Here is a 12,575-nt window from a genome sequence, read left to right as displayed (position 1 = left end):
CCCCTGCTCTAAAGTAAACTGTATAGACTCATCTTTGGCTCATGTATTTCACATCTCTAAATTTGTTTCCCTACGGCTTTGGTCTTCATTCCCAGTCCTCGAGGGCTGCTAACAGGCAAGCTTTTCCAGATATCCTTAATTAATATGCATAAGAAAAATTTGCATGCCTACTACCTCCATTGTATGCAAATCTCTCTCATGCACATTGCTTAAGGATATCTGGAAAACCTGACCTGTTAGCAGCCTTTGAGGACTTGAAGGGAATGCCAGAGCCCTAGGCAGCTGCCTATGCTCAAATTAGGCCCTGAGGGTTTGTTTGCTTTTTTTTAAATATCTAATGTTCTGTCCTGCAGGGGAAACTGGTCTATGCAAATCAAGGCAGGATGATAGACTACGAGGAGCTGGTGAAACAACAAGTGAATCTGACTGGCACTATTGCTATCACACGCTATGGAGGAGAGGGGAGAGCCGGCAAGGTGAGGAAATGAAAGGATAGGTGTGGAGCATTTCATACTATCTACCCTGAAGTACTTCACAAACAGACAAAAAGATGCACCAGGGTTTCCAGTCTCTATTTCCACAGTTGCAGCCAGGCCTGAACAAGGGTATTAGGTACTCTAGGACAGCGTTTCTCAAGTCTGGTCCTGGAGTACCCCTTGCCAGTCAGGTCTTCAGGATATCCACAATGAATATGCATGAAAGAGATTTGCATATCATGGAGGCCGTGTATGCAAATCAAGTTCATGCATATTCATTGTGGATATCCTGAAAACCTGACTGACAAGGGGACACCAGGACTGGTCTTGGGAAACACTGTTCTAGGACACCAGTAAATGTATAACTTGTTTTGAATAGCGGCCCAACTATGCTCTAAAACTCTTTATAAGAAATGATGCATTGGCATTAGGTTTTAGATACACAAACCAAGACAAGGGCACAGGAATGAAAGAAAAGTATGGAAAGGGGAGGGAGATGAGCATGGATATGTTAACTGGTAGATTAGGTGGGTCAAAGGGTCTTATTTTCTCTAGTCCTCGTCTACCTTACTATGTTAAGCGCTTTTCTGAAGATCCATGAGTGGCAAAATGTGACATCCTTGTCCCTGCAGAAGAGAACTGTATATAAAATCTCTTCCTCTCTCTTGAAAGGCCATCAATGGTGCCAAATTTGGTGTGATTGGGGTTATCGTTTACACCGATCCCAAGGATATCAATGATGGGAAAGCACTGGAGAATGAGACCTACCCCTACTCTTGGTACTTGCCCCCCTCAGGAGTGGAACGAGGCTCTTACAATGGATATTTTGGGGACCCACTGACACCTTACTACCCTGCAAAAGGTAAAGCTGTGGAAACAAAAACCGGGCCTTCCACTTTTCCTGTGTTATTTCTAAGTTCACCTCTACCAGGGCCTACTGTGATAACCTGTGCTTTAACAAGTTCTCACTTTGGAAGATACCATGTTTGGAATATGGTGTTAATACTACTACTTATCATTTATGAAGCGTTACTAGGCATACACAGTGCTGTACACATATGTAAGAGAGAAACAATCTAATCATGGCAAACCCCTGATATTTAAAACACCACCACGCTGTTTAATGTTATACTGGAATATTCAGTGCCAGCCAGTACCTGAATACTGGTGCACAATATCGTGGTATAGAATGATTGCTGGAAGAATTGTGGAGTCCACCGATGTTCAGTGACAGTCCCTGGATAACTAACCAGGCAAATTAGGGCACCTATTTTGCTATCCCAACTTGCCTGGTTAATTACGTGGGCAATGGCTCTGAGTATTAGTGGTACCTGGATAACTTTTGTCTGTGCCCCCAGGTCGTCCATGCTAGTGCCAGGACAGTCTGTAAAGATTTTTGTGCCATTATATGGATAATGCTGCTGAAAATGCAAGTATAGCCCCTATGAGCATCCCTTACCAGGCAGGAGTTGCTCCTAACAGATAAGTGACACCAAATATTAGGGCCTAAGATTTTAGTCTCGATTTGAATACTGCCATAGAGGGAACATTATATACTGACTCAGGAAGTCTGTTCCAGGCAAATGGCACAGCAAGGTTTCATGAGCAGGGTGTTGATGTAGCAGAGCAGAAGGGCACAGATAAGAACGACTTGCCAGATGTATGGACTTCAAAGGAAGGTGTAAGAAGAGAGAAGGGAAGAATGGAGCTCAGAGTATATGCTGTAGGTGGGGAACAGAAGTGGATAGGAAACCAATCTAATGACTTGAGGAGAGGGGTTACATGATCATAGCAACGCTGAAGGAACGTAAGTCATACAGCTGCATTTTGAACAGACTGAAAGAGTGGATGAGTGTTTTGGTAGCATGCTCAGAAATGCTTTTACTAATGTTGAAGAAGAAGAGATGACATGCTTTAGCAGTGTTTTGGATGTATGTAGGGAAGGAGAGAGATGTGCAATATGAACCCACGGTTATGAGCTGAGGGAAGTGGAAGGATGAGAATGTCACTCTTAGAGAAGGAGAGATAGGGTCGCCGAGGGGGGGGGGGGGGGCAAAATTCCATGAGCCTGGCATCCATGGGGGGCCCAGTGCCGGGGTCTGTCTCTCTCCTACTCCTGTGTGTCCGGACCTGGGGGATTGTATTAATGTGATAACTCGGGTCCTGGCACAACAGGAGCAGGAGAATGACAGAACAAGGGAGGAGCAGATGCAGGAAGGTAAGGGGGCAGGGGTGGTGGCGGCTGCCCAAGTGGGGAAGGAGTGGGGGTGGTGGCACGAGTAGGGGGGTGGCGACAGCCCAAGTATGGGGGGGGGGGGGGCGCGACCATGGCAGCCCTGCTTGGGCCTGGCTTTGTCTCTCAGCAGATCTGAGGAGGGAAGAGGAGAAGTGGTTTTGGGGGGGGGGGGGGGGGGGGGAAGATAAGGAGTCCTGTCTTGGCTGTGTTAAATTTAAGACGACAGTGGGACTATACTATTCTAATAACATAAATTCCATGCATTATTAAATGGTTAGCTAAACCAGCACAGCATCTGAAAAGGAGATTCACTTTTCTTGATTTTCAACTGTTTATTACAAATTATCATAGAAATAACTTACTGCAGGTAGTTGAAACAAGAGTTCTGCCCTGGAATGATGATCAGATGATCAGACTGCAAGGATGGATGTTGAATGACTAAAAAGACAGATTCTGAATTACTGCAGAGATGGATCTTAAACTTCTTGTCTGTCTGGATGCCTGTCTGTTTGACTGAATGGATGGATGTTGAGCTTTGGTGGTAAAAGGAGGATGCATGTTCCATGGGTGGAGAGAGAGGTTATGAAAGGCTTGCTTTCTAAGCTTAAGATGAAGAATTTTGCACTAGAGGAGGGAGTGCAAATAAATATCGATAAGAACCAGGTCCCTGGAGATGACCAATAGAGTTGGAGGCTGCATCTTAGGCTGAGGCATAAAACCAGGTAGGTGTCAAAGAGACTGGACGTAATGAGTCACATGTAACATTTGACCTATAAGAACAGAGATTATAAGCTCTAGTAGGAAGTTGCTGCTTGCTTGGGCTTACATGTTGCAAATACAACATGAAACAAGATGTAAGCATGCAAACACAATTGTGGGAACAGAACAGGGACATCCAGGCAGACATATCAGATGAACAGGCTGAGATGGAACTAAATTCTTGATGAAATTGCTGGAATAAAGAAGTAGATATAGGAGTAATCAGCATAAAAATAATAATGAAAGCTAAGAAAGGAGATCAGAGCACAGAGGAAATGAGTATAAAAGGAAAAAGAAGAAGGCCTAGGACTTAGTCTTGAGATACACCGGCTGATAGCAGAATAGCCATGGAGAAATAATCACCCAAAAATACCCTGAAAGTAAGATGGGAGAGGTAAAAAGAAAACCAATAGGGCAGAGTCCCAAAACCTAATTGAGTACAGTGTATCAAGGAGTAGACAGTGATCAACATAATAGCCATACTGGGTCATACCAATAGTCCATCTAGCTCAGTGTCCTGCTTCCACCAGTGGCCAATCCAGGTCACAAGTACCTGGCAGAAACCCAAATAGTAGCAACATTCCATTGTCCACTATTTCTCTCTCTCTCTCCTATGTTTCTGGGCCCATCATTTCTTCCCCTTCACCTCCTCCCACCTCTGGTCTGACATTTTCCCCTCTCTTGAACCCCCTCCCCCATCTACTTTAAAAACAGCTGCTCCAGGGGGGGCTCCCCTTGGGACGGCATGTTTTCTCCTTCTCTCCACCCCTGTCCGATGTATCACTCACCTCTCGGTCTAACTGCATTTTTCTTTGCAGGGAGTCACCGGTGCAGCAGCAATTCTGATGTGCTGCCTGCAGCCTTCTCGGTGCTTTTCTTTTGCCATACACAGTTCCTGTTTCCCCCTGGGCAGATCACAGCAGAAGGTCAGTGCTGAGGGCTGCAGGCAGTACATCAGAATCGCTGCCACGCTGGTGACCCCCTATGAAGAAAAATGCAGTTTAAAAGGAGATTGGATGGTGAGAGAGACATCGGACAGAGATGAAGAGAAGGGGAACACATGCTATCCCATGGGGGTATCCTGGAGCTGTGGGGTTCTCATATTTACCGTGACAAAAAAGAGGACACAAAATATATTTCAGCCCGCCCCCTTGCACACCCCTGCCCCGCTCCCAGCACACCCCCACCCCACACCCCTGCACCTCAGTGTCACCTTGACCCCCCAAGAAAGCCAGACTCCCTCACTCTCCCCCTTGTATGTCCCCTCCCCAATCTTTTTTCCAGCCTCCCTCCCTCCACCCACCCACCTTTTTTTTACAGCTCCCTCCCTCCCACATGACTCCATTCAGATCCCCTCCCCTCCTGTATCTTATCATCATGCCATGGTGGTCTAATGGACTCTTCGGGGCAGGAAAGAGCCCCCTCTTACCTGCCCGGGACTGCTTCAGACCTTTCACTCCCGGCACTGCTTCAAAATGGCTGCCGAGAGTTCAAGCAGTGACCTCGCAAGACTTCTGTGGAAGTCTCACAGGCTGCCACTTGAACTCTCAGCAGCCATTTTGAAAAGGCGGCAAGAGCAAGAGATGATAATGATCTGCGGCAGCACCGGGCAGGAAAGAGGGGGCTCTTTCCTGCCACAAAGAGGCCATTAGACCACCAGGGCACGACAATAAGGTATAAGAAGGGAGGGGAGGACAGGACACCTTGCAGCCTGCCAGCAAACCTGGACAAACGGGCAGGATGGCAAAACCTGCCCAGACACCTCGTGTTGTCCTAAAAAAGAGGACTTGTCTGGGAAAAACTGGACATATGGTAACTCTATCCTTAGACTGTGATATCATTATTAGTGAGCTTACCAGGTCCCTTGCATATGGAGTTTCTAGTTTTTACAGTACTTGCAGTCATGGTGTACTGTGTTCTGCTCTCTTTTAGATTTCACATACCGTATCAAAGAATCAGAAATCAAAGGCATCCCACCTATTCCAACTCAGCCAATTGGATTTGAAGATGCCAAGACTCTTATCTGGTTGGTGATGCTGTGTGCATAGCTGTGTATATGTACTTAGGGGTGAGACTGGGGAAAGGAGGGTTCCTCATTTATTCTGTTTTCTCCATTATCCAAGACGCAGTCTCTTTAGCCCTACATGGAACCAATTTCTCGACATGACTGTAGTCCTTCCGCCTACCTTGAATTTGAAAATTGTCTATCCTCCCTGAAGGTCAAAGTCCGTACTGACATTTCTTTGACTTTGTGTAATTGTCAGGATCTATTGTTTTGCTTTGACCACAGCTACTCTTTGCTCCCCCCCCCCCCCGAACCTGCTGCCCTAGGCAACTGCCTAGTCTTCTGTAATGGTTGGACCAACCCTGGTAGGTAGAGCGCTTTTTCTGTTCTGGAGATAATGTTATAAGGGACTCGAGTGTGTAAAACAGCATTTCAAGAACTCAAATAGATTCTTCTAAAATTGCCCAGGGTAGGTGCAGGAAATCAGAGCAGGCATTCCTGGTGGCATAGAACAGTGTTTTCCAAGTCCAGTCCTGGAGTACCCCTTGCCAGTCAGGTTTTCAGGATATCCACAATGAATATGCATGAAAGCGATTTGCATATAATGAAGGCAGTGTATGCAAATCAAGTTCATGCGTATTCATTGAAAGCCTGACTGGCAAGGGATACTCCAGGACTGGACTTGGGAAGCACTGGCATAGAACAAGTGGAGTGAAGATGGAACTGGCACATACGTGCATATGCAAATTCTTACTGGCACCTTTGCCTTGCCTACGATTCAGGCATACTTTTATAACATATGAAGCATACAGACTTGTTGTGTCGAGTCATTTTATTGTTTAATAAACTTTTCTTCGTTTTTACTACTTCTGTGGTCTGGTCTTTAGTAATCCTGGTTTACATTCCCACTTCCCTCTGCTTTTGAACCAATGGCTGAACATTTTCAGTTTCCACATCGGCAGGGTCTCAGGCCACAGGGAGCTCACCTCGTACGCTATGGCTGCTGCTACGCTGGTTGCCATGTTGAAGTTCTGAAAATACAGTTACCAAAATGATGACCAATTCACTCTTTTTTTTGCATTATGTCTTTTAGTGAGTTAGATGGTCCAGTTGCACCCAGTGCTTGGCAAGGTTCACTTGGCTGTGCCTACCGCCTTGGACCAGGTTTCCGGAAGGAAGGCAGGTTCCCCAATGATAGGTAAGTAAATATGCCGATTTTGCCATCTTGTTGGTGCTAGCTCTTGGCCTAATAATTTAGCCTTTCTACTACTACTACTTACTACTTAACACTTCTAAAGCGCTACTAGGGTTACGCAGCGGTGTACAGTTTAACAAAGAAGGACAGTCCCTGCTCAAAGGAGCTTACAATCTAAAGGACAAAATGTGCAGTCTTTCTGCCCATTACTTCCTGCCACTTCTCTTCATCATGGATTAGGTAGTGGCCACATTTCACCTGATATTTATTCCTGCCAGTAAAGTCAGACACAGAACTAAGAACTGGTTCAGAAACGCTCCACTGCTCACTGTGTGAAGAGTAGCCTACCAATCTTGACATCCAGAGGTGGCCAGTTCAAATCCCACTGCTGCTCCTTGTGATCTTGGGCAAGTCACTTAACCCTCCATTGCCTCAGGTATAAAATTAGATTACACTGGGTATTACTATGTCCCTGGAGGGCGACAGGGCAGTGGTGTTCCTAGGGGGGCGGACACCCGGGGCGGCGCCCCGCCCCCCCGATGCAGCGCGAACCCCCCCCTCCAGCGAAAGACCCCCCCCGCAAAAGAGCCCCCCCCCGGGTGCATGCCGCTGGGGGGGGGGGGGTGCCGCAGCGCGCGCCTGCTGTGAGTTTACTAACTTTGCTCGTTCGCTGCAGCTCCCTCTGCCCCGGAACAGGAAATAACCTGTTCCGGGGCAGAGGGAGCTGCAGCGAACGAGAGAAGTTAGCGAACTCTCGCAGCAGGCTCGCGCCGTGGCACCCCCCAGCGGCGTGCACCCGGGGCGGACCGCCCCCACCGCCCCCCCCCCCCTTGGTACGCCACTGCGACAGGGACAGAGTAATACCCAGTGTACCAGAATGTAACTCACCTTGAGCTACTACTGAAAAAGGTAAAACAGTAATCTAGTAGATGACAGCAGATAAAGACCTGTATGGTCCATCCAGTCTGCCTAACAAGATAAACTCATATGTGCTACTTTATACTGATTTGTCCTTGTCATTTTCAGGGCACAGACCTTAGAAGTCTGCCCAGCACTAGCTTTGCTTCCTAATTACCGGTGTTGCCACCCAGTCTCTGCTATGCTTCTGTGGATCCATTCCTTCTGAACAGGATTCCTTTATGTTTATCCCACACATTTTTTAATTCTGTTACTGTTTTCATATCCACCACCTCCCGTGGGAGGGCATTCCAAGTATCCACCACTCTCTCCGTGAAAAAGTACTTCCTGACATTTTTCCTGAGTCTGCCCCCCTTCAACCTCAATTCATGTTCTCTAGTTCTACCGACTTCCCGTCTCTGGAAAAGGTGTGAGCAAAATCCAAATTTAAAAAAAAAATCACTTTAAAGGGGCTCCATTAGTGATGGTTAAGTGGAAATGCAGGGCCATAGAGAGCTACGCGCGGGGAAAGTGCAACTGCAGAGGATGCAAGGGAGGTGGGAGCATTAAAATTGTGCTTGGCTGTGACACAGTGAGTGGGTGGGAGCACTAGGGGGCGTGTCACTCAGAAAGCATTTTTGATGTGGGATGCTTCTGTGCAAATGTGATCCAATAGCAGAGATCATAAAACGGACAGATTGGTAGATACATAAATGGATAATACAATCAGGAGTAATGCTGGATTCTGCACTGAATGGTGAGTCGCAAATTCATCATGTTACTTCCACGACTTTTGCTAAGCTAATTCTCATTCGCCAGATTCATCCCTATTTTTCTACCGATGATTTACAGAAATTAGTTCATGCTTTGGTCTTCTACTCTTTGGATTATTGTAGTGTCCCGTATATAGGAATTACAAAGAATTCTTTGTCTTGACTACAGTTGATTCAGAATACAGTAGCCAGACTTATTTTACATAAAGCAAAATATGATAGGATGACCCCTTTGCTGAAATCACTATATTGGTTGCCTATTAAGGCCCGTATTTAGTTTAAATTTGTATGTATGTATTTAGTTTAAATTTGTAAGACGTTGGTGAGGCCCCACCTGGAGTATTGTGTTCAGTTTTGGAGGCCGTATCTTGCAAAGGATGTTAAAAAAATGGAAACGGTGCAAAGAAAAGCTACGAGAATGGTATGGGATTTGCGTTACAAGACATATGAGGAGAGACATGTTGACCTGAACATGTATACCCTGGAGGAAAGGAGAAACAGGGGTGATATGATACAGACGTTCAAATATTTGAAAGGTATTAATCCGCAAACTAACATTTTCCGGAGATGGGAAGGCTTTAGAACTAGAGGACATGAAATGAGATTGAAGGGGGGCAGACTCAAGAAAAATGTCAGGAAGTATTTTTTCACAGAGAGAGTGGTGGATTCTTGGAATGCCCTCCCGCGGGAGGTGGTGGAGATGAAAACAGTAACGGAATTCAAACATGCGTGGGATAAACATAAAGGAATCCTGCTCAGAAGGAAGGGATCCCCAGAAGCCTAGCCGAGATTGGGAGGCGGAGGCGGGGCTGGTGGTTGGGAGGCGGGGCTAGTGCTGGGCAGACTTATACGGTCTGTGCCCTGACAATGACAGATACAAATCAAGGTAAGGTATACACAAAAAGTAGCACACGTAAAATTATCTTGTTGGGCAGACTGGATGGACCGTGCAGGTCTTTTTCTGCCGTCATCTACTATGTTACTATGTATTGTTTTTAACATTTTAAATGAGGTGTGTCCTGCTTACTAGCCGGTTTAGGGCCCCTTTTAACAAGCTGTGGTAAAAGGGGGCCTGTGGTGGTATCGGCATGTGGATTTGCCACACGCCGAGGCACCCTTTTACCATAGCAGGTAAAAGGTTGTTTTGGGCCCAAAAAAGAGAAATGGACCTGCACTAATCTCAGGGATTGGCGTGCAGCCATTTTCAAGGGGAGCCCTTACCACCACCTATTTTATGTTTAAATCATTTTTATTAACAAATACATAGCATAAACGTCTCTTAAAACATTTCTTTTATCATACAAATGCAATAAACACTTGTTAACTGTGCAATTTTGAACATTCTCTTTTTCCGCCCCCCCCCCCCCCCCAGCTACCAGGTTCATACTAATGTCCAAAACAGGCTATTTTGTCCAAGATCTATAGTTTTCCAACTGCCCAAGTCTGGTTCGCAGTCGTTGGTGGATCCACCGCTGGGCGCTTGGATGTAAAGTATATAAAAATCTTCTCCAGACTTTCCTAAAGGAACTGATGTCTTGTGCTGTAGCCTCCATCATCCCACAAAGTTCAGTGTGTAAGAGTTCTATCATCTTAGATCGCCACAAATCTTTGGATGGTGGTTTTTCCTCTCTCCACAAAAGTAATATTACTTTCTTCCCGATCATTGAGGCTCTCTGCAGAAACCCTATTAATCCCGCTGGGGCAGGTCTTTTGATATTGAAAATGTCAAACAAAATCAGAGGATCAGCCAATGTCTGTCTACTCCAGCACCGTGTAATTTCCACAAAAATTAAGGTCCAAAATTGGCGAATGTGGGGACAAGCCCAAAACATATGACCCAGCGAGGCTTGGGCAGCGCCACATTTCAAACACTCACCAGTGCCAAATCCAGCTTTCTTTGCACGGGCCGGTGCTATATAAAATCGCACCGCAAATTTGTATTGTTGTTCCCAGTCTCGGGTAAAGGTTGATCTTTGTAGTACTGAGTTAAGGTATCCCTGTAGCGCGTCCGCCGTAATCTCTCCTCCAATGTCTTTTTGCCAGCTACTAGCTAGTCCACAATAGTCTATATCCTCTGTGGAGTCAAGTAGATATCTATGGTGATAACGCAAAGGCACCACATTTTGTGACCCCAATGTTAGTGCCGTGGCCAGGACCTCCTGCACATCTTCACTGAGATTTACTGCCCCCAGGGATGCTGTGTAATGTCGTACCTGCAAATAGGCGAAATAATCAGTCTGTGGCCACCTGTATTCTTTTTGCAGCTCCTCAAACGGCTTTATCTGTCCGTCTTCATTTAAGAGTTGATAAAGATAGTGTATCTCCTGTTGCCTCCACCTTACAAAGGTCTGCTGCAAAGTTCCCGCTGGAAAATCCGGGTTCAGGTTTAAGGACAGAAATGGAGTGGCCTTCGCTGAGAATCCGTGCCTACGGCACAGCCACCGCCACATTGCCCTCAGTGAGTTAACAAACAGATTCCTCCGTGGACGACTGCCGGATCCTGTTCCGGTCGTATGTAATAGCCAGCTAAGATGTATGTTGGGATGCATGGAGGCCTCTAACCGTACATTTGTGAACTGCTGGCTGCCCACTAGCCAGTCTCTTGCGTGGCGCATGGCACACGCTACAGTAAGATATCTTATATTGAGCAGTCCCATTCCCCCATGTGTTTTTGGCTTATAAATGATGTTTAAAGCAAGCCTGGGACGCCTATTTTTCCAAAAGAATCGCCTTAGCACAGCCTGCAATTTCCTCTCTTCCCGTCCCCCCAGGTATAATGGCAACATTTGAAATTTATAAAGCCATTTGGGCACCACCACCATATTATACAATGCTATTCGCCCCGCAAGAGACAGGGGGCAAGACCCCCACAATCCCAGTAACTGCGCAGTTTCTGCCAACAGGGGGGCCACATTTTTATCATATACCGTGTCCAGCTGAATGGGTATTATAACTCCCAGGTATTTTATTTGCCCTGCGACCCACTGAAATGGAAATGATCCCTTCCACTGCGTTTTTGTGGACTCTGATATTGGTAGTGCCAGAGACTTACTATAATTTAATCTAAATCCCGATAGTACCCCGTAGCTCTGCAGTTCCATCATCAGGTGGCTTACTGATACTTGCGGCTTATCCACTACCAGTAACAAATCATCTGCATATGCTAAGATTTTCAAAATCTCATTTCCCACCTCAATGCCCACTATATCCGGATGTTCTCTTATTACATTTATCAGGGGTTCCAGGGTGATCACAAACAGTAAGGGGGATAACGGGCAACCCTGCCTCGTGCCTCTTTCTATCTTAAATCCTTGTGTTTTCACCCCATTTACCAACAAGCATGCCGTCGGGTCCACATAAAGCATCTGCACTGCGTGGAAATACCATCCCTGCAGGCCCATCCAGTTTAATGTCTCCCACATAAAAGGCCAAAGCACCCTGTCAAAGGCGCGTTCCGCATCTAAGCTTATTACCAAACTCGAGGGTGCCCTGGCAGGGGCTTCTATTAAGGCCGCAATCAACCAACCCACATTCATCACAGATTGCCGCCCACGGACAAATCCTACCTGTTCAGCTCCCACAATAAATGGCAATACCGGCGCCAAACGCTCCGCCAGGACCCGCGACAGTATCTTAACATCTACGTTAATCAACGATATGGGCCTGTACGAGGCTGGATCCAATAAGTCTCGTCCCGGCTTTGGTATTAAGCTTATCATGGCCTCGTTTGCATATTTAGGGAATCTGCCATCCTCCGCGGCCTCTTCATAGAGATTAACTAGGGGCCCCACTATTTGAGCTCTTAAGAGTTTATAAAACTCACTGGAAAAGCCGTCCGGACCGGGCGCCGAGTGTAATTTTAATTTCTGGATCGCTACCCCCACCTCTTTAGTTGTCAAAGGTAAATCTAGTTCTTTTATCTGTGCATCAGTGAGTCTTGGCATGTTGGATCTTAGCAAGTACTCCCGAATTTTCTCTTTAAAATCCCCCTCGGGCTCCCCTTTATATAACTCTTCAAAATGCTTCCTGAATATTTCCGCAATATCTGCTGGGTGGGTGGCAATCCCCCCCGTTCTCCCACGGAGCCGTGTTATGAAATGTGACTTACGGGCTCCTTTTACCAAGCGCGCCAACATCCCCCCAGGTCTGTCTCCAAACCTCTTTAGAGCATATTTCCGCATCACCATGGATCTCATGGTTCGTTCATGGAGTAAGCTGTTTAACTCTGTCCTTG

General features: G+C 46.4%; 1 protein-coding gene across 1 annotated transcript in view; it reads left to right on the top strand.

Annotated features, from left to right (window-relative positions):
• Window positions 1-12,575, top strand: part of NAALADL1 (N-acetylated alpha-linked acidic dipeptidase like 1) — a 78,015-nt gene that overhangs the window by 24,065 nt on the left and 41,375 nt on the right. The window contains exons 4-7 of the mRNA XM_030218922.1: window positions 354-476; window positions 1,149-1,338; window positions 5,404-5,497; window positions 6,570-6,674. Coding sequence (XP_030074782.1) covers window positions 354-476; window positions 1,149-1,338; window positions 5,404-5,497; window positions 6,570-6,674 — 512 coding nt within the window. The remainder of the gene's footprint in view (window positions 1-353; window positions 477-1,148; window positions 1,339-5,403; window positions 5,498-6,569; window positions 6,675-12,575) is intronic.

This window comes from Microcaecilia unicolor, chromosome 11 (assembly GCF_901765095.1).
Source record: "Microcaecilia unicolor chromosome 11, aMicUni1.1, whole genome shotgun sequence".
Lineage (NCBI taxonomy): Eukaryota > Metazoa > Chordata > Amphibia > Gymnophiona > Siphonopidae > Microcaecilia > Microcaecilia unicolor.
This window is presented reverse-complemented; position numbering and strand designations above follow the sequence as displayed.